The following is a 24,726-nucleotide window of genomic DNA, read 5'->3' as shown; positions in this document are numbered from 1 at the left end:
AGGTTGCCTTCTCCATGCCTGGGGACACTTTGACCTTTAAGAACTTCACACCTCTGAAACAGAAAATATCATGACGCAGTTGGAAAGATGAGGTCATTTCTCCGTAGGAACTAGGTCCAGATGATACTGTGCTATTTTGAACTTGAAGATGTTGTCATTTTTCAGACCACATGCCTTTGTTCATTCAATGTGCTAAAGTTATTTCATCCTGGAATTAAGTAGGCAGTTCTTTTAGGAAATAATTCTAAATCATTTAGCCTGTTGAATTAGACCTAACATTTTTGTCAAGACTTTTTTTATAAATTATTATTTCATATATATATTTTTTCATATATATATATAAAACAGAACATTTGAAAGAGCAGAGTAGTGTTAGTACTCTAATGATGTGATAACAGAACATAATGAATTAGATTTATTGATTCAGGCACTTTACATACATTATGCTATATAATTCTCACATTAAGTTTCAGAGAATGGGTGTTATTCTACCCATTTTACTGATGGGTAAACTGAGGCAGGTAGAGGTTAAGAAATTTGTTCAAAATGACATGACTAAAATAGTTTAACCCTAAACTGGCTTTCCCCAAAGCTTAATTCTTGTTTATAATGCTACCCTAGGGGCAAAATCAAGGTTGGGATGAGTTCGAAGGTCCAGATAATGTTCAGAATCTGCTACCCAGAGAGAAAACCATAATACTGAAGAAGTTCATTCTATTCTTAATTTCCAAATATACTTTTTTATAATTTGGTTAAGATCACACTGGGTCATCGTGAATCCTGCTTTTCTTCACTTGGCATCATTTGACCAGCAGGTGGATTTATAATGATGTGGGGAAGCATCACACACAACCCAGATGGACAATTCCAGAAAACACTATCCACCCAACAAAAGCAACTTTCAGCTAGATACAGAACAGCTCAATTTCATTAGTGGTCAAGCATGAGTGCAGCCAGTACCCTTCAGTGCCACTTTCACTCTGTCCTGTCGCCTCTCACCAGGTCCCTGCAGCCCCCAGCGGCTGCTGAACTGGATGCTGGCCCTGGCTTGCCAGCGAGGGCACCTGGGGGTGGTGAAGCTCCTGGTGCTGACACACGGGGCCGACCCAGAGAGCTACGCGGTGAGGAAGAACGAGTTCCCTGTCATCGTCCGCTTGCCCCTCTACGCAGCCATCAAGTCAGGTGGGTCCTGCCCTGAAAACTGTCCCTTTTCCAGATGTGGGACTGTGTCTTCACCCCTGCCCCAGACTCCCCAGTCACCTCTGTGGGAACAACTTCCTGTTCGGTTTCTTTTTCAAACAATCTGTACCTTCCTTCCCTCCACCTACCCTCATTCTCCCTTGTCAGGGGATTTCAGTGAGGGGGACCAACTGTGCCAAATGTCACCTTTGCATGAGGCACTCCAAAGGGCAAAGTCTTGCAGAAATTCTCTCAGTACCAGGAACTCGATGCATCAGGGAGGTAATAGAGAAGCTCACCCAGCCTAAGAACTGCTCATCTTCCACCCGGAACGGTGGAGTCTGCCATTTTGGACAACAGTGGCCCCATCCATGTCGGAATGCCCTTTGCTTTCTGTTTTGTCCCATTAGGAAATGAAGACATTGCCATATTCCTGCTTAGGCATGGGGCGTTCTTCTGTTCCTACATCTTACTGGACAGTCCTGACCCCAGCAAACATCTCCTCAGGAAGTATTTCATGGAAGCAAGTGCCTTGCCCAGCAGTTGTCCAGGAAAACCAGTGAGTACTCGCTGCCTGTGGAGTGGGATCCCAAACCTGGCTTCATGTACTCTTTTCTCAAGGGCTTTTTATTTTAGTGGGGGCATTTTCCCCCAAATTGGTTAAATAGGCCATAATTTTTTACTGTTTTTTACATTTCCTTTGTTAAATTTTTAAAATACATAAGTTACGTGTGTTTGTTGTAACAAGTGAAAACAAAGGAGAGGAGTCATAAAAATTTCCACCCTTCCTTCTTTGAAGTAAATAATTTAGCAACCTGGTAAGGATCTCTTCACACCTTTCCCTATGGAAAGCCATAAAAGCATTATAAACCTATGAAGGGCTGAGTTTAGTTTTCTATGTTGATTACAAAGATAATGTTGTGTTATTTATGTCATTGTCAACTTGATTCCTTAAAATTTATTACTCTTTCACAGCTTCATTCTAGATCAGTCGAGGTTGACTGCAAACCATTCTTATAAATACATACGTGCCTTAGATCTGTAGAGTCAGTGTAGCTTAGTGGACTCAGCCCCTCTTATGGGTTCACGTTTGGAGTATTCCTGGTTTGGGCCTTGTAGGATATAGCCTGATTTGATGAGTATATTTGCTTATGTAGATCGGAGTTCTAAAAGTGTACTGCTTTGGAATCACAGCCCTAAAACATGGTGGTCATTTGCACTTTCACCAGCAATATCTGGGGCTCTCTATCCCCATTCCTTGCTAACATTTGATATCCCAGAGCCTTTTAGTTCCCATCAACCTGCTGGGTGAAATGATATCTAGTAAGTGTTTCAATTATTAATACTCACACTGAATATTTTTTTCAGATGTTCACAAGCTATTTGTATTTTATGTAAGCTGCCTATTAATAATGGTCGTTGATTATTTTTCTAAGGATCTTTATCTTTTCCTTTTCATTTTGGAAAGTCTTTCCTATATTAGGGATCTTAAGCCTTTGTTGATCCTTTATGTTGCCAGTATTTTTCCCCAGCATATTATTTTTTCTTTGTTTATTATATTTTTATAACAAAGATTTAAGAATATGATCAAATGTTTCTATTCTTTATGGCTATGATTCTTTTTTCAGATTTCTTGAGTTGAATATTTATTTCTCTTTTTTTCTCTAAGTTGGCTTGGGGGTCATATTATTACTCAAACCCTTATCAGTGCTGTATCAAAATCTAAAATACAGGGGCTGGGGTTATGGTTAAGTGGTAGAGTGCTTGCCTGGCATGCATGAGGCCCTGGGTTAGATCCTCAGCACCACATAAAAATAAAATAAAGATATTGTGTTCACCTACAACTAAAACGAAATATTTCTTAAAAAATATCTAAAATACAGTTATAGAGATCTATACGTATATGCAGGCATAACTGTATATGTTCAAATGTATATACATATACATACACTCATGTATATTTTCTACCACTTCTACTAATTTTTTTCTCATTCTTCTATATTTTTCTAAGGTCTGTTTCACATACCTGGTTTGTGACTTTTCACCCATAGATATTGATTTTCATTTTATCAAATAACTGCTTTATTCCTACTGGCACCTCTGTCCTACAAACTAAGTACTACTTTTCCCATGGCCATATTGCCCTCTTTTTCTATGTGTCAACTTTGAATAAGCTTTCCCAAACATTTATTTTCATTTTTTTATTTGTGTTCAGTTTTTATTCTATCTGAATGTGTGTCTCTTGAAAGAAGACCCCACTCACTTCACATTTGTATGAGATCTGCCATATTGGTTTACTCTTTCCATCTTTTTTTTTTTTAAATTAATACTGAGAATGGAACCCAAGACTTGCACATACTAGGCAAGCATTCTACCATTGATACAACCTAGCACTCATCATATTTATATGTTTTTTTCACCCTCCCATTATTCTTGCTAATTTCCTCATTTCTAAAAATACTGACATTCTGTTTTCTTCACTTGTTACTCTTCTGTGCCTTGGTTGGTCTTCTCAGTTATAAAACAGAGAGAATTCTATTTACTGTGTCAGGCAGCTGTGCACTTAGCACCAGGCCTGGCACATAGTAAATGCTCAATATTAATCAGTGTTCACTGGTTATTATTATTATTATTAGCCTCATGATGCAAAAACAAATAATGATCATCTAACCCTTGCATTTATAAAGTAACTGGTGTTTTTCACAGCCCTTTATCATCATATTTGGTCCGCACTGTACCTCGGTCAGAATCACAGGGAATATAGTGTATTTTGCAGATGAAAATATTGAGGTATTTTGAGGTATTAAGATTTACATTACTTTTCCAAGGACAACGAATACTAGACAAGGTTGATGCCCAGACCAGATCCTGTGTCTCCTGAATGCAGAGCCGTCCACCCTTTTCCAATTCCTGAAATGTACTCCCCAGATTCCATGTACACCAGTGACTCTCACTTTTCTGCACATCAAAATGCCTGGGAGTTTTAAAGTGCTCAATGCTCAGGCCACACCCTTCACTGATTGAATCCGTATAGCTAAGATGGAACCCAGCATCGGAAGTTTAAGAAATTCCCCAGGTGATTCCCACATGCACCAGAGGTTGAGAGCTGTGGTTTTGATTTTCTTGGCATGAGGTTAAAAGCAGAAACATCGGCATCTCTGCCTGTGATCTGTCCTGCAGGGTGACTCCCACCATGTGTGTCGAGGTTGGCAAAGAGCACGGAAGTGGTGGTTGCATTTGCCAGTGAGGAGACAAAGAAAAGACAATGTTGCTTTTCTTCTCCTTGGCTTTTCTGGGTCGAATCAGAAGAGGAAATGAAATTTCAGCACAGCCTGAGTCATAAGGATTCCTTGGGCTTCCCCAAAGCAGGTGTTATTTTTATGATTCAAGTGAATTTCAAAGGCCAGCTCCTTGGAGTGGGTGTGTCTGGCTGCCCCTCAGCCTGTACCCTGCAAGAGCACGTTCCCTCTGTGCTGCTGGCGGGAGAGAGGAGGGAGGGGATAGCCCGGAGAGGTCCAGAAAGGAACAATGACTCAGGAGCCAGAGGTAAGCTTTCCTGCCTTTCCAGCTATCCCATGGGATTCAGCTGACATTTTTGGTTCAGAATATTTAATTACTAATGGTAGGCATTAGAACAGTGCTTTGCTGACATGATACCTGGCCTAAAAGCTCCCTCAGCTTCACCAGCATCCACGGCACTGACCTGAAGTAATAATCCCACCAGGGTACATGTGACATGAGTTGCCTCCAGGGCTGGTGAAGCAGGTAATGGGGCGGGGGGCACACAGTGACATTTTGTTTTGTGTGGTGTTTGTGCTCTGCCTCCCCCACTGTCTAATGGGTATTTTTTAATGTCACTGCTGCCTTTATGGAAGCCACAGCTGGTCCGGTAGCAGTGACAACCTCCCTGCATGTTCTAGGTCCAGCACTGCCTGGTTCTCAGGCTGCCAGAATCCACCTCCATTGGCAACAGGGGGGTTGCAGAGAATCGCGCATCTCTTTTCCACGGCCAATGTCTGGCTCCTTGGGTTTTGTTGGTGTTTAGGTAACCAGGTTCCAGAAGCCAGACTGCATGGTCTGGTCTGCTCCAACATACTTTTAAAAGAACAAAAGTAAAGCCAAGCTGGACCTGGGAAAGCCGTTTCCCTGGCTCCTCAGTGGTCCTCTTGGAGCTGCCAAGCTCTTGCCTGCATGTCTAATAAGACGGCCTGTGTTCATGGTGAACATTCTGTCAGTGTTTCTCTGTGTTGCCATGAAAAATAACTTATTGCTTTACACCCAGAGAGGAGAAGGAAAACACAGAAATGCCAGGAAAGGCTTAACCAGGTCCTAGAATAACCACGCTATCCATCCCTGTTCAGCAGTTGGAGTTGCTGGGGCTCTTTTAAATGTCGGAAAAAAACGAGAGCCAGAATTAATTTTGAAACAACCCAGTGAGGAAATTGTTAATTTCCTCTTTCAAATCTGGCAAATAACCTAAATTTAAAGGGGTGTTTATAATTGTTATTTTTATTATTACTTTTTTGGATTTTCTCTGGCTTGTGTAGTTGAAAAGTTCTGGGTGAACCACCATATATGTTCCTGTGTCGGTGCCCGAGCACAGCCATCCCGGCTGCACTCCTACCATGCTGAAGAAGGCCCTTCAGCTGTGTGATCCAGTACATCTGGAATTTGCATTTGCAGGATGCTCATAGAGGGTGGGAAGCAGCAAAGGAAGCCTCTCTGCCTTTATTGAGGCCTGTGGAAGATGCCGATGATGTCAGCCGAGTGGGGACTGCGTGTGCCTGATGGCCATTTGCTGGCAGCCTTTCCTGAGAGACACTTAAGGCCTCTGGGAGGCACTCTTGTCTTAAGTGAGGCCTCATATGTGGTACAAAGCATTTTATTCAAGACTTTTGTGCTTTCAAGAGTATCTCCACACCCCGTGCCTCCATCTTGATTTCTCACATCCCACTCACAGCTGGTGGTGCTGTTTCACGTGGCAGAGATGGGAATTGGCATCCCCAGATTTAAGTCTATGGACCAGCGAGGCTCCCATGGGTAAGAGGCAATGCTGGGGAACAGACTCTGGATCCCATGTCTTGGCTTTTCACCACCTACTTTTATGAGAGGAGGAGAAAGCCTTCAGCTGCCCTCTGAAAATCATGAAAGCAAATTCAGGACTGTTCCAGGCATCTTGCCATCAATTCTTTCTTTTGCCCTGTAGTCCCTTACTATCCCTTACAGTAGTCCCTTACTATCTCTGCTTTTCACTTTCCGCAGTTTTAGTTGCTAGTAGTCAACTTGGTTCAAAACGTTAAATGGAAAATTCCAGAAATACATTTATAAGTTTTAAATTGTATATCATTCTGAGCATTGTGATGAAATCTCACACTGTTCCACTCTATCCCACTTGGGATGTACAATTCCTCAACTGGTGTATCCATGCTGTATATGATACCTGACTGTGAATCACTTAGTAACTGACTGAGTGATCAGATTAATTATCAGGATGTCACAGTGCTTGTGTTCAAGTAAACCTTATTTTACTTCATAGTCATTCCAAAGCACAAGAATAGTGATGCTGGCAATTCAGATATGCAGCAATGTATTTTGAGAGAGAGCAAGAGCATTCACAATTTTTATTATAGCATTTTGTTATAATTGTTCTATTGTATTATAAGTTTGTGTTGTTGATCTCTTACTGTGCCTAAGTTGTAACTTAAAGTTGTATCATAGGTATGTATGTGTAGGAAAAAACATTTATAAATAGGGTTTGAGACTATTCAGTTTTAGACATCTTCTGGGGGTCTTGGAATACATCTGCCATGGATAAAAGAGACAACTATATTCTGCATATGTCTATTTTCTCTAGTTTCCAGATAATGGATCTTTCAAGTAGGCATTTATCTTGTCCTAGATTTTAAGTCATAATAAAGCAGCAATTACATACAACTCATGTTTAGTTAAAAACAGAGAAAGTGATTAATAAAATAGCCAAGAAGAAATGGAAAAGCTATTATTTGAACTTACATGACTAACTAAAACACATCATAAGAAAATGAGTAAAAGTAAGAAATATTATCAAATGTTATTGGAGCAGTTGGATATTAACCCAGAGATTTAGACTAATCATCATCATATCTCTATCTTATGTATCTATACATAGATACAGATATTTAAAAGCACACATCCCATTATAAAAGGGAGATTATTATATTTCCAAATTTTAAAGATGTATTTCCAAATATAAAGATATGTAATCAGAAATAATATGAATGTGTTTAAATAGTAAATATACTAAATTATATTTTTAAAAGAAATATTTTTAAAAAGAAAGGTAATAAGCTGGGCATAATGGTGCACACCTAAAGTCCCAGCCACTTGGAAGGATGAGGCAGAAGGATCACTTGAGCCTGTGATTTTAAGACCAAGCTGGGCAACATAGTGAGACCCTGTCTCAAAAGAGGAAAAAAAAAATTTAAAGTCAACAGAAAATATTTGAGGAAAAAAAACTGACAAAACTAAATCAAAAGAGATCATTGATATAGTGATATTGGATTTAGTTCAGTCAATGTTTATGGATACCCCACCAAATGCCTGGGTCTCAGCAGCAGCCAGGCTAGGCCATCTCTACACCTTAGCAGTTGCTTTGCTCACAGATTCCTTTGAATAAGAAGTTGAGTGACCTAGCAATTAATTTACACATTAGAAGACACAGACAGCAAATCATGGCCTGGCATATACAACCTTACTGGCAATTACAGAAATTCAGATTAAAACAATTTGAAAATATTGTCACTCCTATTAAACTAGCAAAAGTAAATAGAAATGTTGAATAAGACATTTGGCAGGGTTGTAGAGTAATTGGCACACCAGTATCACGATCCTGGCACTGTAAATTTGTCACATGTGTGCATAAGTAATGGGCATCACCTGATAAACCCTATACAGGATTTTTTTTTCTCCTCCAGTGAGCTGCTCTGAGTTTGGTATTTCTTTTCTGAAAGATACCCTTAGGACACAACCACAAACATGATGAAAGCCTACATTTATAAGAATAATTGGGGTGGGGTGCAAAATGTCCAATAGCAGGGGAGAGACAATACTGTCTAATGCTATACCAGCAGGTGGACCCTTCCAAACCAGGAAACAAGTATTCCTGCCTCCTCAGCACTCTACACGGTTCCTTGACCCAGGTACACCCTACAAATCCAAGTCTTAGCCCCACACAGCACCCTCAGGAAGGTCTTCCTTAACCTACAGCCTGGTCACACACACCCTTACATCGCTTAGAGTTTCCTGTCTGGTTTTTTGTTTGTTTGGTTTGTTTTTGTTTTTGCTTTTCATAGCACTTACCAAAGTTTGGGGTTGTGTGTTTGGGTGGCGTTCTTGTAATATGTCCATTCCTCCACTTGACTGGAATGCTTCTTGAAAATAGGGACGTTGGCCACTTTTGCTCACCCTGTGTGTGCCCCACAGTGTAGGGCCTGAAACAGATTTAATAGATGGTTGCATGTGTGGATGGGGGTTGAGTGTTGCATGGATGGATGATGGATGGATGGATGGATGGATGGATGGATGGATGGATGGATGGATGGATGGATGGATGGTTGGATGGATGGATGGATGGATGGTTGGATGGATGATTGGATGGTTGGATGGATGGTTGGATGGATGGATGGATGGATGGATGGATGGATGGATAAATAGATGACTGAAATTTTATATGTGCATTAAACTCCTTTCTATTTATCTAGAACATCATAGATTTAATAGTACTTTGCCAAATATTCTTAACTAATCTTTTATACATTCCTGTGAGGTAAAAGTGTTGTTCTTATTTAAAAGTTGAGGAAACTGAGGATTCTCTCACTAGCAAGTTCAGTGGCTTAGTTAACTGCACCCAGTATTTTTATTTTTGCTTTTCTCTCCTTCAAATAGCTATTAGCAAAATTCCTAAGTTGGAATGGATGACAAACAATTTCTTGTAAGTTTTCTATTTTTAAAAGGAATGACTGAAATGCTACAGAAAAAAAACAAGTAAAATGTTCGTTTTAGGGAGAAACCCTAAACCCTCTCTTTACCTGCTTTAAAGAATTTTAGTGAAGACAAAGTGATACATTTTCCTAAATACCTTTTGCTATTCCAATGATTAAAGGTGGAACACGATGTTTCCCTTCCTGTGCTACATGGTGCCATGGGTTCCCCTAAGTTGCCACCATGCTGTTTTGTTGGTAGAGACCCTATTTGGCCTCCACACTGAAATATTTGAGTTTGGTCTATTGTATTCTGTTTAAAAAGATTTTATTACATTTTTTTGCATCCATGTACATACATGTAACTGAGCTGGAATTTTAATGGCCCTTGCAAAATTACTAGTTTTGACTCATAAAACAAAGTGGGTCCTGCATTAAGGAACCATTTATGTAACATAGGGACTGTTTGTTCTTTGAAAGATTTGATTGAAAACAATTTATATTGGATTAAGAGCCTTTGGGGGAGATTCTTTAGTTATTTTCGTTGTTTATCTCATACATTATTTTTCTTCTTTTTGAGAATCTTTATTTTTGTGAGTAAAATTTGCCTTTCAGCATAGCCAGCTGGTTTTTTAGCTCTATCTGGGGCAAAATCTCCCTTAATGTAAATACAGATTTCACATCACTTGTTTTAGTGTCATTTTCACTATTTTCATTTATTTTATTATTTTTCCATCAATAGCACATGTTTTATTCCTTAAAAATATGTGTATAACTTTCATATAGCTTTTATAAATTAAGTATACATATACCTATACACACACATATACATATATGTATATATATATAGAGAGAGAGAGAGAGAGCGTGAGAGCCTGTTTAATGATACTTTGTTTATTATGAAATGAGTTTTGACAATTTCATTATTTTTTCCAACACCCTAGAATTGATTATATGTATCAACCTCATTGTTTTTACTACATTTTGGTCTTTCTATTCTTAGTCTTATTATTTTTATTTTCCCTCTTAATTTTCTGTTCTAAGTGGAAGAGGCGAGTTTACTGTTTCACTTTTACTAGCTTTTTACTGTGATCAGAGTCGTGCCCTCTCTTCTCCATTAATTGTGAGGCTTTCATTGTTCTGAAAATGTATCTCTTGTGTGCTTGTTTTTCCTCTCTCTCTCAAGCATTTTTTTTTAGAGTATGTTTAATGCCCAAACAATTGGGCGCATTTGTTTTCCTTTCGTGGTTGGTTTCTGCTTTTACCTGGCCTTTTTCTGGGCAAAAGATACATATGATAAGGGATAAGGTGTGTAGGAAGCCTGCCTTTTTCATTTGCTTTTCCTTTGTTCTCAGAATCTATTAATCAATAAGAAAGCTTCCTGTCTATGTGAAACAGAAGTCTTTCTCTTGTCCCTACCCTTGTTTTATCTCCCATTGCTATTTTAGTGTGTACTTTATAACTTCTCTTTTATTTTCTTCGTGTATTTCATCTCTTACATTCTGCTAATGCTTTTCTTGAATTTCCATGTTTCTTTTACCTATTTTGTCCTGTGTTGTAATGTAAAGATTCAGCAGCAGCATTTTTGGGTCACAGTCCTTTGTATTTTATCATGACTGCACTGCCTTGGTTTTCTCTCCCAGTGCCCTTGAATTGCTCTGTCAGCTTTTCCATGTGACATAGAGACACCATATGTGAACATAGAGACACCATAAAAAGGGAACCGGATCAAGCATCAGACATCCAAATGGCAATCCTGATCCTGTGGCTTTTGAAGGGGTCACCTCTCTGAGGTTCTGTTTTTGAAAAGTGTACCAACTTTTTAAAGGGTTATAGTCAGGGTCAGTTGAAAAGGTGCTTTGTACACATCGAAAGGAGTTGCCAAGAGGGTGTTACCACCTGATCCTAGCTCAGCTTCCAGACTATTCACCCACAGAGTCTGGTCTCGATTGTGCCTGGTTTAGACAGGGTTCTTCAGCGAGAGAGAACTAGTAGCATGGATGTATGAGAGGGGATTTGTCAGAGGAACTGACTCATGTGATCACGAGTGCTGAGAATTTCCACTACAGGCCACCTGCAAGCTGGAGACCTTGGGATGCTAATAAATTGGCTCAGGTCAAGTCTGATGGCCAAAGAGTCCAAGGGACCATTGCTGTAAGTTCTACAGTTCAGCGGTTAGAGAAGATGGAGTTCTGGTATCCAAGGGCAGGAGAAGAGCATTCCAGCTCCAGGAGAGAGGAAGAAAGTCAATTTTACCTGCTTTTATGTTCTGTCTGGGCCCCTTCCCACATTGAGATGGGATATTCCCCTACTTAATCCACCAACTCAAACACCAGTCTCCTGCAGAAGCACCCTCACAGACATCAAGAAATAATGCAGCTGGACATGGTGGTATACCCCTGTAATTCCAGTTACTCAAGAGGCTGAGGCAGGAGGGTCAAAAGCAAGACCCTGTCTGAAAATAAAATAAAAAGGGAGCTGGAATGTAACTCAGTGGTAGAGCACTTGACTAGCATGTGTGAGGTCCTGAGTTCAGTCCCCAGAACCGGGGGGTGGGGGTGGCAGGGTGTAGTGGCACCAGAAATAATGCTTTCCCAGCTAGCTGGTTTTTTTTTTTTAATCCAATCAGGTTAACACCTAAAATTATCCATCACAGAACCCTTGTAGCAGATTGCTATGTTGATTATTTAATATGCAATCAGAAGTTAATCTTGTAAGTTGTTTTTGTATTTAATATTTGTCATTTGTTGAGCTTTTATGGTAATATTTCCTTTCTTTATTTGTTTTATAGTATATTGGCAGCTCATCAGCGCTAATTCTGATATTTACAACTTTTTTAGCAAACATGCTTTGGCCAAAACCAGTTTCATTTTTGTCTCTCCTTCGGGCATTTAATTAACTAAATAAACCCTTCTGGGATCAGAAGGAGACTCTGCTTCCTTTCTTCATCTCTCCCTTCCCTCTTCTCTGTGGTAAGAACCACAGAAGGTTTTCAAGACCTTTCTCAAATTCTGCTTTTACACTACAGGGTCCTCAAAGTCTCTCCCCTATAGTGGCTGATTTTACTATCATTTTTGCTGCCTTTCAACATTATATTTCTAATCTACTCTCCAACAGGCATACCTTCAGATTTTCAAAAGAATCTGGTTCTCTCTTTTCCTGTCCCCATCTGTGGGTCTCTGTGGGTGGAATGTCCTGAGCCCTCTACCTCCTTTCGCTCATTCCCGTCTGTGTGAGTTTCCCAGAGCTGCCATAACTAAATGCCAAACCTGTGTGACTGGAAGCAGCAGAACTTGTTTCTCTCCCAAAATCAAGGTCTGGGCAGTGTTGGCTCCTTCTAGGACTCTGAGGGAGAATCCTGCTGCACTTCCCAGTTTCTGGTGTTGGCCAGCAATGCTTGAGCCCCTTGGCTTGTAGACGCATCATTTCTGTCACATGGCCACATTCTCCCTGTGTGTCTTCACATCGTCTTCTCATAAGGACACCAGACATATTGGAGGAGGGCTCATCCTAATAATCTCATTTTAACTTGATTGCCTCTGTAAAGACCCTATTTCCAATTAAGATCACACTCTGAGTTGGGGGGTGGGTGGGAGGACTTCAGCATATCTTTTTGGAGGGACACACTCAACCCATCACACTAACCTTGCAGCCATTGCACTTAGCCTGGATTCACCCTCCATAGGCAGCCACATGCGCCAGGTGAACAGCCAGTCAAGTTTCAATGTCCTTCTCATCCTTTTCAATGTCCCCCCTCACCTTGACAGCCTATTTCCACCAGATGCAGAGACTTGAGAACTAGGTGTTTAGAAGTCTGTCACTGAGGATTTGTCTGGGGTCAAGGTCAGGGCACAGCCTGTTCTGGTTCTGTTGGAGCCTTGGCATGCACAAGGAGGTGGGGACAGCGCTGCTGTCCCTGCATTGCTCATTCTCTGTCCAGCTGGATCCCTCTCACTCAGAGCTGCTTCTGATGGTCAGGGTTCCCCACTTGCAGACTTGAAATTTACCCCCAACCCATCAGCATGAGCGCATAGACCCCTTCTTCAGCCATCATTTCTTCTCTTCTGTCATTGGCATTGGTCAGGTGGCCTGAGACAAGTCTTCAGACACTGTCACTGGATCTGCAGCTCTGAGCTTCTTTATTTTTAGTGTATCTTTGGTTTGTTTTTCAGGGCTTTGAGTGAGTTAGTTCCTTTTAGATTTAGACTAGTCGATTTGGCACCTTCTCCAGCTGCTTGTTAGTTCTATAAAAATAACTCTTGTCTTAGTGGCTGACTCAACAAGGAGAAAGTATCTTCCACCGTCATCCCAGGAATCTTTGCTTACCTCCAAAAGAAAGTCTTGGGATTTATATGGACCAAGGATTGAAAAATAGAGTATAGAACATTCTGTTTATTCCTTCCTTTTTAACATGTGTGTCTTAATTGAATAGACATCTATTGACTTAGCATTAGTCTATCCCTTTGAGGGATTTTCAGCCTCTCAGGGGGATGATTCTGACTAAGTTTAGTTACCCACAGATGTCTAGCACAGACCAACCAACAGGAACAATGAGCTGGGAACAGAGGAAGAAGAGTTATGAGTTCAGCATTATGGGGTTGGCAGAGACATGCTAAGGAGTGAACATCAGAACTCCACCCAACAAAATCAGGCAGAAGCACACCTGCCTGTCCCAGGAGCCAAGAATTCTTTTCTGTGTTCAGCCTGAATCTCCAGAGCTTCAAAACCAGTCTAAAGGCATTGTGGACTCCAGCCCCTTGATTAACCATTTTTTCTTCCACCAATAGGGTTTAACTGACATTAAAACATAAGAGATGTCATTGTGACCAGTACTACTTTATGTCCAGTGACATCCAGAAGCATTGTGTCAGGACAGATAATTGCCTTTTTGAGCTGCCAGTTCCACTGTCCAGCAAGGAGGCCTTCTCCATGCATCACTCTCTGTAAGGAACCCATGGCCCTTAAATCCTTCTTGAAACCATCCTAGTCACTACCACTGCCTACGAAGACAAGCCTTCTGAGTCATTATTCTGGGTCTTCTGGGGAAAGAGGTACTTCCTTTTATTTAGCCTGACATTTAAAGGGCTCAAGCTGGAAGACAAACAAGAGCACATTTTCCATCTGTTTACGCAGGGGTGGGTGTGGCTGGACCATTACACTGTTGAGTTGGTGGGAGTCTGCAGCCAGCTGTCTTTGATTGTGCAGTTCAGCCTTCATGGACTAGATTATACAATGGCTGGCTGCACTTCCTCAGAACCTTGTTTATTGTGATTATGCCTGGACTAAACACAAATAAGCAGCGAACACTTCAGGGCTTGCTGGGCCTGTTTCTGTGTCAAGTGCATAGACATGGTTTTAACTGGACATTCTCTCTCCTTTCTCCCTGGCACTTTGTGAACACTTGGGCACCCTGGAATGCCTGTATACCAAAAAGATAATAAATTATGTAAACCAAAGTTTCCAGACCAACCCAAGACCAGGTAGAAGTCTTACATGCTTTTCCACCTCCATCTAACCCAGATTCCATTTCACAATGTGCCCCTCCCAAGAGTGTTGTCATGTATTCAGACCTCTTCTGCCTTTTCCCACTTCTCTCTGCACTTGAGTTTATCAGATGTCAATCATGAAGAAACCCAGCTGGGTAGGACCTAAAAAGAGCTCTAGGACCTTTAGCAGCCTCTGCCTCCTCCTCTTCCTGGTGTCTAAGGAAGCCATTCATTCTTTTTGGTGATTTTCTTCTGATAGAATGGTCACCCCAAAAGAAGCATGGAAGGTTTCCATAAAGTGTTCTTTCTTAGCTGGGTGGGTCCACTACCACCATACACTCATACGAGTCCATGAAGACCAAGGAACCCTTGAGCTAGAGCAGCCTGAGAGACACATATACCCAGGTGTGCATGCACACATCTCTTCCCTCTGGACCCTAAACTCTCTGGGTTTTGGTTCTGTCTGCAGCAGCTACAGCTTTATTTCCACCCCACTGCCTACCAGAATAGTTAACACAGTACTTGAGCAGTACTACTCAAGAAAACATTGTTGGATATATGAACTCAGTGACCCTATTCTATAAGGGTAACAGACACTGTGGTTGGGTTGAAAAAGGTGGCCCTTGAAACAGGGTGTTGTGGTTTGAATGTAGTTTGTCCCCCAAGAGTTCATTTGCTGGAGACTTGGTTCCCAATAGAGGTATTAGAGGTGGCGGGACCTTTAAGAGGTGGAGCCTAGTGGAAGGTGTTTAAATCATTGGGAGTATTACCCTTAGAAGAGATTAATGCTGGTCTTGCAGAGTGAATGAGTTCTCATCAGGGTGAGTTGTTATTTATTTAAAAAAAAAAAAAAAAAAAAAAAGCATACCTGACTCTCAAATCCCTCTCTGGCTTCGTGCTGAGTCCCTTCCTCTTACATGTTCCCCCACCATGATGCCCTCAGCCATGTTGTGATGTAACCAAGGAGACTCATTAGAACCAAGCAGATGCTGACAACCATGCTTTTGAATCTTGAAAAATGTAATCTAAATAAACCTCTTTTCCTTATAAAATACCCATACCCACATATTCTGTTATAGTAGCATAAGATGAACTAATACAAAGAATTTGCAGGAATCATAGGATTTATATAGGAGAGAGAGTTGTGAAGTCCAGGGGAGAAGAAATGGAGCAGGGTGCAGAGGTGGAAGTGGGGGAAATGTTTACCCTTCATCATAGTCACAGAACACACAGAGACACAGATCAACCCCGCCCCTAGCACCTAGGAGTCCTTGCTGACTTAGGGACACCCACCATCTAAAGGAGGCAAGCTCTCAGGAGACTTTGAAGTTTCTCTTGGCTCCAGGCCAAACCAACCTTGTATTTCCCACACGGTCTTCCCATCTCTATCCTTTCTGTCACCCTGACAACCCTATTCCAGGGGGAACACCTGGAGCCCCAGAGCACCTGGCAGCCTGGCAGTCCCTTTGTCACATGAATACCGAGTCCACATCCTTTTACCCCCTCACTCCCAGACTGCGAATGCCAGGGTTGGGCCCACTTTCTGAGCCTACTTTCTGAGCCCACTTTCTGAACCCTGTGGTTCATTTACAAGCAAGCAGTGCCTGTGCTTTGATAAGCAATTCCTCTTTGGCCTTAATTCTCCTAATCTGAAAGTGCCCATCCCTCAACTTCTTTCCCCCAGAATCAATTAATCCACAAACAGCAGGAATGCAGAAGGCATCTCTGTGAGGCAACTATGGCTCTTGGCAGGTGGAGAGAGGCTGTGGAGAAAATAGTGAGACCCGAAGTTGGAAACATGAGTTGGGGTGAAGATTGTGGAGGCGAGAGGCTGCAGATGAAGGAGTTTGGATCTTCTGCTGAAGGCAAAGTTGGGGTGGGAGAGAGGCTGGAGGGATTTTAGCAGACCTGATATTTTAGGATGATTGATCTGTTTACAGCTATGTAGAAAGGATGGACTGCAGATCTTGGGGGCCGTGTTCTCTGTAACCCACAAACACTTTAGTGTCTGCTGCATGGTGCACATGATGTGGAGCCATAAAGGAAGTCCAGAGCATGGAAGGTGTGCTCTTCAGGTCCTGATTGACTATGCCACCTGTCAAAGCAGGGAAGACCACCCATAGATTGAGTCAGTGCAGAGATTCAGTGGGGAATTTAATAGAGGAGAAGTTGAACTGGATGAAGCCTGGGAAAGTGTCCACCTCCGCTGCAAGTTGCCCAGAGCTTGAGGAGTTAGTTAAGCAAACCAAGGTTGAGCCCTGCTCCTTATGGGGTTCAAGGCTGCAGATCCAGGTCAGAAGACATGGAGATGTCAGTAAGGAAGTTACCACTGTAAGGTGTACCCAGAGCAATCTCTGTGCTCATCTCCCAAGGATGTCTAGATCATCTGTGTCACATTTAGCTCATGTCACAGTAACAATCAAAGTCTTTTCTTGTTTATTCTCTTTGTCTTGCAAATTTTTATTTATAAGACTTTCAACAGACACCTAACAAAATCTGTTGTCAAAGTTAAAAACCAAAACCAGCTTCCTGGTTGGTTTTGAAACCTCCTTTTCATCTTGCTTTTGGTTGCTGTTTCTGTTTGGGTCCAAATTGTTTGATGTGGAACAACCACCATGGCCATACAGGGTGAGTGGAAGAAGTTGGAATGCAATCTGGATACCTTGGCTTGGTGTCCAGTTGTCTGGCCCCAACTCCCAGGACCTGGGTACGTCTCTATGAGCTCAGGATGGAGACAGCCATGCCCTGCAGAAGGTTTTCTTTGACTTGGCTTTGCAAAGACTGCCTGGTGACCTTCCTCTCAACCTGTTGCTGAGTTGACTGTTAGACTTACCCTAAGACTCCCCAGCGAGGAGAGGCCACAGTACTTTGCAGAATCAGCAGCCAGAAAACACCCTGGGTCCAAAAGTGACTTGGACATTATCTGACCCCAACTGCTTATTTAATAGCTTAAAACCAACCATACCAAAGTAAAGGGTGGTGCAGATATGAATTAATGAAAGATTAAGAACACCATGTAGCTGAGTTTGAATTAAGGGCATCAGAACACACTCATGGTAAACATAGAACTGTGTCAGATCAGTGGACTGAGAAGCACTGACACTCCAGCAGTGACAAGCACACCTAACACCCAGATCATGGTTTCTAATTCCATTTTCCACTAAAGGAAATCAGCCCAGGGATTGGGCTTAGCTAGCATAAGAAAGTGGAACATCTTATTTTGCTAGGAAGTAAGGAAGCACTCAGAAACTGATAAGACTGTGTTAGAGGAACATAGGAGCCCTCACGATGAAACTCCCACTGAACAAACTGGGGACAATTTGGACATCAAAAGAAATAATGATAATGATGAATTATAATGCTTCAAATTAAAAAAAAAAAAAAAAGAATCTATGAGTCCAGAATGACATTTAAATGTGGTGGGGGGCACTCTTGCGCAGAAAAGAATGCCAGATAATAAATGTAGAAGTGGATGTCATTTGGGGGAAAAAAATCACAGCTTTGCAACCACCATTGTTTTAATTGATTCAGACCAAGACTGACAATGAATGTTAAATCCGCTGGGTGCAATGATGTAAGAGCAGAGTGCTCATAGTGTCACAATATCACAATATTCACATAGTGTCAGAATATCACAGATATTACATATTGTATGTTAATCCTAAAAGGTAAAATGTATCTTCACAAAGGAGAGAATGGATACCATATTAACCAAGGACTCCCAACTTGGCAACTGTAGTAGGATCCCATGACATCTGTTGCCCCCTGGTGGGAGTCAGTGGGAAGGACTCAACATTGTCTCCAAAATGGTACATCTAAACTTGAGGAACGCAATTGAGTAAATTCAGATTATGCCATTTTTCTATAAAGACTAACTGGAATGGCTTGGAAAAATGGCAATGCCAGTGTCAAAAAGTCACAAAAAAGGCATGAGGACTATTCCAAATTGAAGAAAAGTAATAGAACATGACAACTAAATACAGTGTATGGTTCTTGATGGGACCTGGGATCAGGACATAAAATAGTCATAGAAGACATTTCTTGGCTAACTGGAATATTTGAATATGGACTAGAGACTTGATAATATTGATGTCACATTTCTTGAAAATTATATGCTCATGTGTGAAAATATCCTTGTTCTTCAGAAATATGTACTGAAGGTTTTAGGGGTGAGGCATCATGGTGTATCATTTACTCACAAATGATTCAGCAAGCAGTGAAGTGTGTGTGTGTGTATGTGTGCGTGTGTGTAGAAGAGAAAAAGCAAGTGTGACAATATATTAACAATTGGTGAATCTAGTTTTTAAATTGTTTTCAAACTTAAGGTAAAAGGGAAGAGCGGAGCTGGGGTGGGGGTTGGAGCCTCATCATTCGCTTGGTTCAGACCCAGGCTTGAGGAGGTGTGGACCCAGCCTTTCCAATCCCCAGGATTTGGTTGTGACTAAGACAAGTACACACCGCCATCTAGTGGCCATATAAGAATACCTCCGCTGCTGCCAAATTTTGAAAGCCAATTTATTCCACCATTGGTACTTTTCCCACAGTCCCTGTGGGTTCTTAAATTTCCCATTTGTGAAGCACTAATTTTTGTTTATATTTCTGCTCCTTTAATTTTCCATTACAGATTTCCAGTTGCTTTGGAGAAACAAGCCAAAAAGCAGATTTCCTCTCCTCAGAGACCTAATTTCTCCTCAGAGCCCCAAATTCTTTGATAATCAAAAAAAAAAAAAAAAAAAAGAAAGAAAAAGTCCTGCTCATATGTATTTAACCAGATCTCTTTTGCCACCCCACACCAGAAAAACCACTGGACTTTCTGACTTCCTCCTGTGGAAATAAAACAAAGACCAACTAAAGGAGAAAAGTCTTTACTCTGGGCTTACCACATTCAGAGAGTCTGTCTCTGTCACTTGCATGTGGCAATCTCAAAGCAGGAGAGGAATGGGAAAGCAACAAAGGGAAGGTCCCCTGTGTGCCTGGACTGGGGGCCGTTCCTGGGGAAGCTGGAGGTGGTTCACAGGAAGCAGGGCATACCATAGGATTGGTTAGGGAGCATATTTGACTTTCTCTGGTTGGTCCTAAGTCTGAAGTAGGAAAAAAAAAATTAGAGAAGTTATTAAGAAGTTATTAGAGAAGTCTTGACCATTCTGGACTAATGGTCATAGAAGTTATTGTTTAGTTCACCAAATTGGCATATCTGCATATCTGACTTGCGGCCGGCTAGCTTTCTGGGCTATTTATTATAGCTACAGGGGTTGGTTTCCTCAGCAGTTTCCTGTGGATTTGGGTCAGAGTTCTGTTTTCATATATGGTGTGGCCATTGGAAGCAGCCGGTCCACAAAGCGTGGAATGTGTCCTGCCACAGTGAGGGCAGCTGCAGACAACAGCGGCCCTAATCACAGGAAAGAGAGCCCCGAAAGAGTTCAGAGAGTCAAGTTTGGGTCCTTAGCCTGCATCTCCAGACTGGGAGAGGTTCCTCCATGCCTTGGTGGCCTCCTTTGCATACGGGGTGATTGCTGCTATTCTCCTGCCCCAACTGGGACCAGCCCCTAAAGGGTTGGCTCTGAATACACTGGCGCCCTCTGGAGGCTGGAGAGTGAGTTGATGTAACTGTGCAGAGATTACCTTTCGGCAGCAGGTACAGATCAGAACAGATACTTCTCTGGTGCTGGCCACCATGGCAGGGACTGGGGAGACTAGATAGGCATGGTCCCAGCATCTTAGGACTGTGTCTGGGGCGGGCACACAGATACACTTGAATGACCCTGCTTTATTTCACACCGACATTGATCCTGGACTCACCACTTGACTGTGCTTTTCCTTTTTCTCCAACACCAGGCACTTCGTGTGAAATGGTCCCATCTTCGGTTGCCCTGGGTGGATCTCGACTGGCTCATAGACATCTCCTGCCAGATCACGGAGCTTGATCTTTCTGCCAACTGCCTGGTTTCCCTCCCCTCGGTCATTCCCTGGGGACTCATCAACCTCCGGAAGCTGAATCTCTCAGACAACCACCTGGGGGAACTGCCTGGCGTGCAGTCATCAGATGAAATCATCTGTTCCAGGTGCGCCCTGGTTGCCACCACTATCCTCCTGCAGGGGCTCCCTGGTTGTATTTTGTGGTTTTGAAAACAAAAGTTCTGTCTAAAATGAGAGGAGGAAGTTGCAGCTATGGTTATACAAGCTGTAGGGAGCAGGGGAACCAGGTCCATGGTCCCTTTACAGGTGAACACAGAGAGGCAGCCTGGCCCAAGGTACACAGCTCACTCATGGCTGTGCAGAACTGCCTGACCAAGATAGACATATCGATCCTGCACAGGAGTCAGAGGATGGCGACCAGAAGCTTCCTGGGCTAGTGATGATTTTACTTCTCCCAGAGAAAGTGGGAAGGGAGGCCTTGCTGTGCTGAGCCTTTCCTGAGGTTGCATGAAAAGGGAAGGCCCACACTTAATCGACTTCTTTAGGATACACACTTTCAAGGCCTTGTTCCATAAAGGATTTGAGCTGGTTGCAAAAGCTGAGGTTCTAAATGAGGTAAGAGGAAAGAACTTGGGGGTCAGCATATGGACCTCACAAGTGAGCTTTACACACTACAAACTTAAAGGGCCTGAGCAATCTGGGCAATGTCCTTAAGATGGGCAGATAGACAGATCTGCAAGGGTCTAAAAGATTAAAAGCCTTCTCTGTGGTCTTCAGCTGTCAGGGCACCAGCTCACTTTGCTGTCAATGCATCTGAAAGGTTTTAATCCCTGTTTGTCAGCAGGACGAGGGTCCACAAAAGAAAGATTTGATTTTTCTTTATGCCAAGCATGGTAACAGTTAACTAAATGAATAGAAATCATATGCACTATCTTCCCAGCATGCTCTTTAACCATGTGCAGGGAGAAAAAGAAAAAAGTACACCTTGTTTATGGAGAAATATGTACAGTGGTATTTTACTCTTTCTTCTGCTGCCTTGATTTTTTTCTTCCCCAACCACAGGCTACTTGAAATTGACATTTCCAGCAACAAGTTGTCCCACCTCCCACCCGGGTTCTTGCATCTCTCAAAACTTCAAAAACTGACAGCTTCAAAAAATTACTTAGAAAAACTGTTTGAAGAAGAAAATGGTATGTTTTATCATCAGTGGCCTGATATAATTGTCATTTTTTTCTTGACACAGATATTTTTACCAATTCATGCTTTTTCTTTCCCTCCAGCCACTAACTGGATTGGGTTGCGGAAGTTACAGGAACTTGATCTGTCTGACAATAAATTGACAGAGCTCCCTGTCCTTTTCCTGCACTCTTTCAAGTCACTCAGTTGTTTGAACGTCTCCAGAAACAACCTGAAAACATTTCCAGAGCCCTGGGCCTGCCCATTGGTTAGTATCATGAAAGCCACAGTCAACTCTGCATGTCACAGGAACCTCACAGAGCCCTCTCTGTTCATTCTCTCTTCATTTTCTTGGTGGCTACCCTGGATATGAGAACTGTCGCTCCCATGTTGTAGCTGAGGATGCTGTTACTCAGCATCTGTGTTACTCAGCGTTGCACCTAGGCGAAGTGTCTCAGGCCAGCAGCTCATCTGTAAGCCAGCCCTCTTGGCTCTGGGTTCCAGAGTCACACAGCGACACCCCCAGAGCTTTCCAGAGCAGCAGCTTGCACGCTGGCACAGGAGGATAGTTCTGCCCACAAAAGGGGGTTCAGTTCTTTTGCAACAACTATAAAATAAGACCAAGAAACGATCTACATTCACAACCCTGCCAACTAAATGGCGTTTTTGTTTCTTGGGAATTTTTCTTGTTAAAACAAATGGAACATGGAGTGGCATAAAGAATATTTGTGCTTTCATGCTATTGGTTTTAGACCAGGAAATTCTCCATCTCTCGCATTAACATTTCTAGTTTGACCATATGTGTGTGGGAAACCAGTTTCTCTCTAAAGCGTGGTTCTGAATTGTTCCATTATTTCCATGGACAATGGGCCGGATGTTCTGAAATGAAGGAGAAGGACTGTGAGCCACCTTCGTCTCCCCAGGAAACGCCATTCCCATCCCTTCCTTGGAGCAGGGGCAGGACAACAAGGGCAAGGAGAGTTCATAGCCTTTTTCCCCACGCTGCTTCTCATTTATTACAGAGCCCTATTATAATGGCCTTGTTTTGAACATCAAATTTGGAAGCAGTCTTATAGGCCCCATTGCACTGAGAGAGCTAATTAATATTCGTTTTCTTTCTCATCAAACTCCTAGAAATGTTGTAAAGCATCCAAAAATGCCCTGGAATCCCTGCCAGACAAAATGGCTATCTTTTGGAAAAATCACCTCAAGGATGTAGATTTTTCTGAAAATGCACTGAAAGAAGTTCCCCTGGGACTTTTTCAGCTTGATGTAAGTCTAACATCACTTTATTTCTCATTTTCGGCTTTGGTGAGAAAAATCACACCACCTCGCAGTGAAACCTGTGATTTTCCTGAGACAAATAAGGAAAAAAGAAAAGTGAAGGAAAAATTTAGCTATCAAAAATACACATGGTCAGGAGCAAAGACAGGAAGGTGGGGAGAACATGTCTGTGGATACAGCTGTGCTAGGATGGCGGGAGGATGGGGTCATTTCCCCATGTTAATTAGCTTTCCATTACTGTAACAAATTCTGAAGATAACCAACTTATAATGAAAAAAGGTTTATTTGGACTCACAGTTTTTGAGGTCCCAGTCCATAATTGGTTGGCCCCATTGCTTTTGGGCCTATGGTGAGGTGGCACATTGTGTGAGGAAGCTTGTGAGGGAGCAAAGCCAGTCTCCTCGTGGTTGATACTAAAAATGAAGAGAAAGAGGAAGACAGCAGGGTCCCACTATCCCCTTCAAGGATACACCCTCAGTGACCAGAAGGCCTCCCACCAGGCGCTCCCTCTTTTTTTCTTTTAATAATTTTAGTTGTAGATAAACACAATACCTTTATTTTATTTATTTATTTATTTTTACATGGTGCTGAGGATGGAACCCAGTGCCTCACACGTACTAGGCAGGTACCCTACCACTGAGCCATGACCCCAGCCCAGGCCTTGCCTCTGAAGGGCTCCACTGCCTCGCAATAGCACCGTGGACTGAAGAGAGTCCAAGCCTGTAACACATGGACCTGTAAGAGTCATTCCAGAGCCAACCTACAATACTCTAAAAGTCCAACATGGAGACCCAGGGTGCTCGGCACCACACTGCTTCCCCCAAAGGTGATCCTGTGTGCACCAGGCGGGGTGCCCCTCCCAGGAGAGGTCCACCAGTAAGGTGATGCTCAGAAATCCTTAACCCTGGGAGGGGCTCGAATTCCTTTCCTTCTGTGAGGATTACCTCTCACTGATTTCAAGGGAAGCCCTTCTATGGATATGTTGTTTCATCTTCTCTGTTTGATATGATTTCATGAATTTTCAGAGACTGTGTATTTGGAATCCTTGTAAAGGTGAACTGGCTGCAACTATCTGACTGAGTTTTGTTAGGGAACTGATTGGCTTTTCTCCTTGGACTAGCCTCCCTTTTCGTGTTTGATCCCATCTTTGCTTATCGCTCGCTCATTCTCTCTCAGGCCCTCATGTTCCTGAGGTTACAGGGAAACCAGCTGGTAACACTGCCACCTCAAGAGAAGTGGACTTGCAGGCAACTCAAAACTCTAGACCTCTCCAGAAACCAACTTGGCAAGTAAGCAAAAGCTCTCTACACCCCAAAAGGTGTATGTGGCCACAGTTAAGCAGACCGAGGGATGGTGCCTATGTCAGTGAGCTAAGGGTGATACCACAGGCCCCGGCCTTAAACTACACAACCATTTGTTACCAGTCCTAGAGGCTGGAAGTCCAAGTTCAAGGTACCAGGGTTGGTTTCTCCCGAGGCCTCTCTCCTTGGCCTACAGATGCTGTCTTGTCCCTGTGTCTCCAGGTGGTCTTCCTTCTGTGTGTCAGCATCCAAATTTCCTCTTCTGATAAGGACATAGTCATACTGGGTCATAGGGCCCCACCCTTAATGAACTCATTTTAACATTATTGCCTTTTTAAAGACCCTATATTTTCAATATCCTTTATTCAAAATCATTGGGTCTTTCAGATTTGGGACTTTTTTCAGACTGGAAATATTTTCATATAC

At 42.4% G+C, this 24,726-nt stretch overlaps 1 protein-coding gene across 2 annotated transcripts in view; it reads left to right on the top strand.

The window, feature by feature from the left end:
* Positions 1-24,726, top strand: part of LRRK1 (leucine rich repeat kinase 1) — a 152,522-nt gene that overhangs the window by 76,763 nt on the left and 51,033 nt on the right. For both annotated transcript variants that reach the window (XM_079121755.1, XM_079121754.1), the window contains 7 exons: positions 1,003-1,182; positions 1,590-1,738; positions 20,459-20,685; positions 21,602-21,729; positions 21,820-21,983; positions 22,850-22,987; positions 24,176-24,288. In XM_079121755.1, coding sequence (XP_078977881.1) covers positions 1,003-1,182; positions 1,590-1,738; positions 20,459-20,685; positions 21,602-21,729; positions 21,820-21,983; positions 22,850-22,987; positions 24,176-24,288 — 1,099 coding nt within the window. The remainder of the gene's footprint in view (positions 1-1,002; positions 1,183-1,589; positions 1,739-20,458; positions 20,686-21,601; positions 21,730-21,819; positions 21,984-22,849; positions 22,988-24,175; positions 24,289-24,726) is intronic.

This window comes from Sciurus vulgaris (genome assembly GCF_902686455.1).
Source record: "Sciurus vulgaris genome assembly, chromosome: 2".
NCBI lineage: Eukaryota > Metazoa > Chordata > Mammalia > Rodentia > Sciuridae > Sciurus > Sciurus vulgaris.
This window is presented reverse-complemented; position numbering and strand designations above follow the sequence as displayed.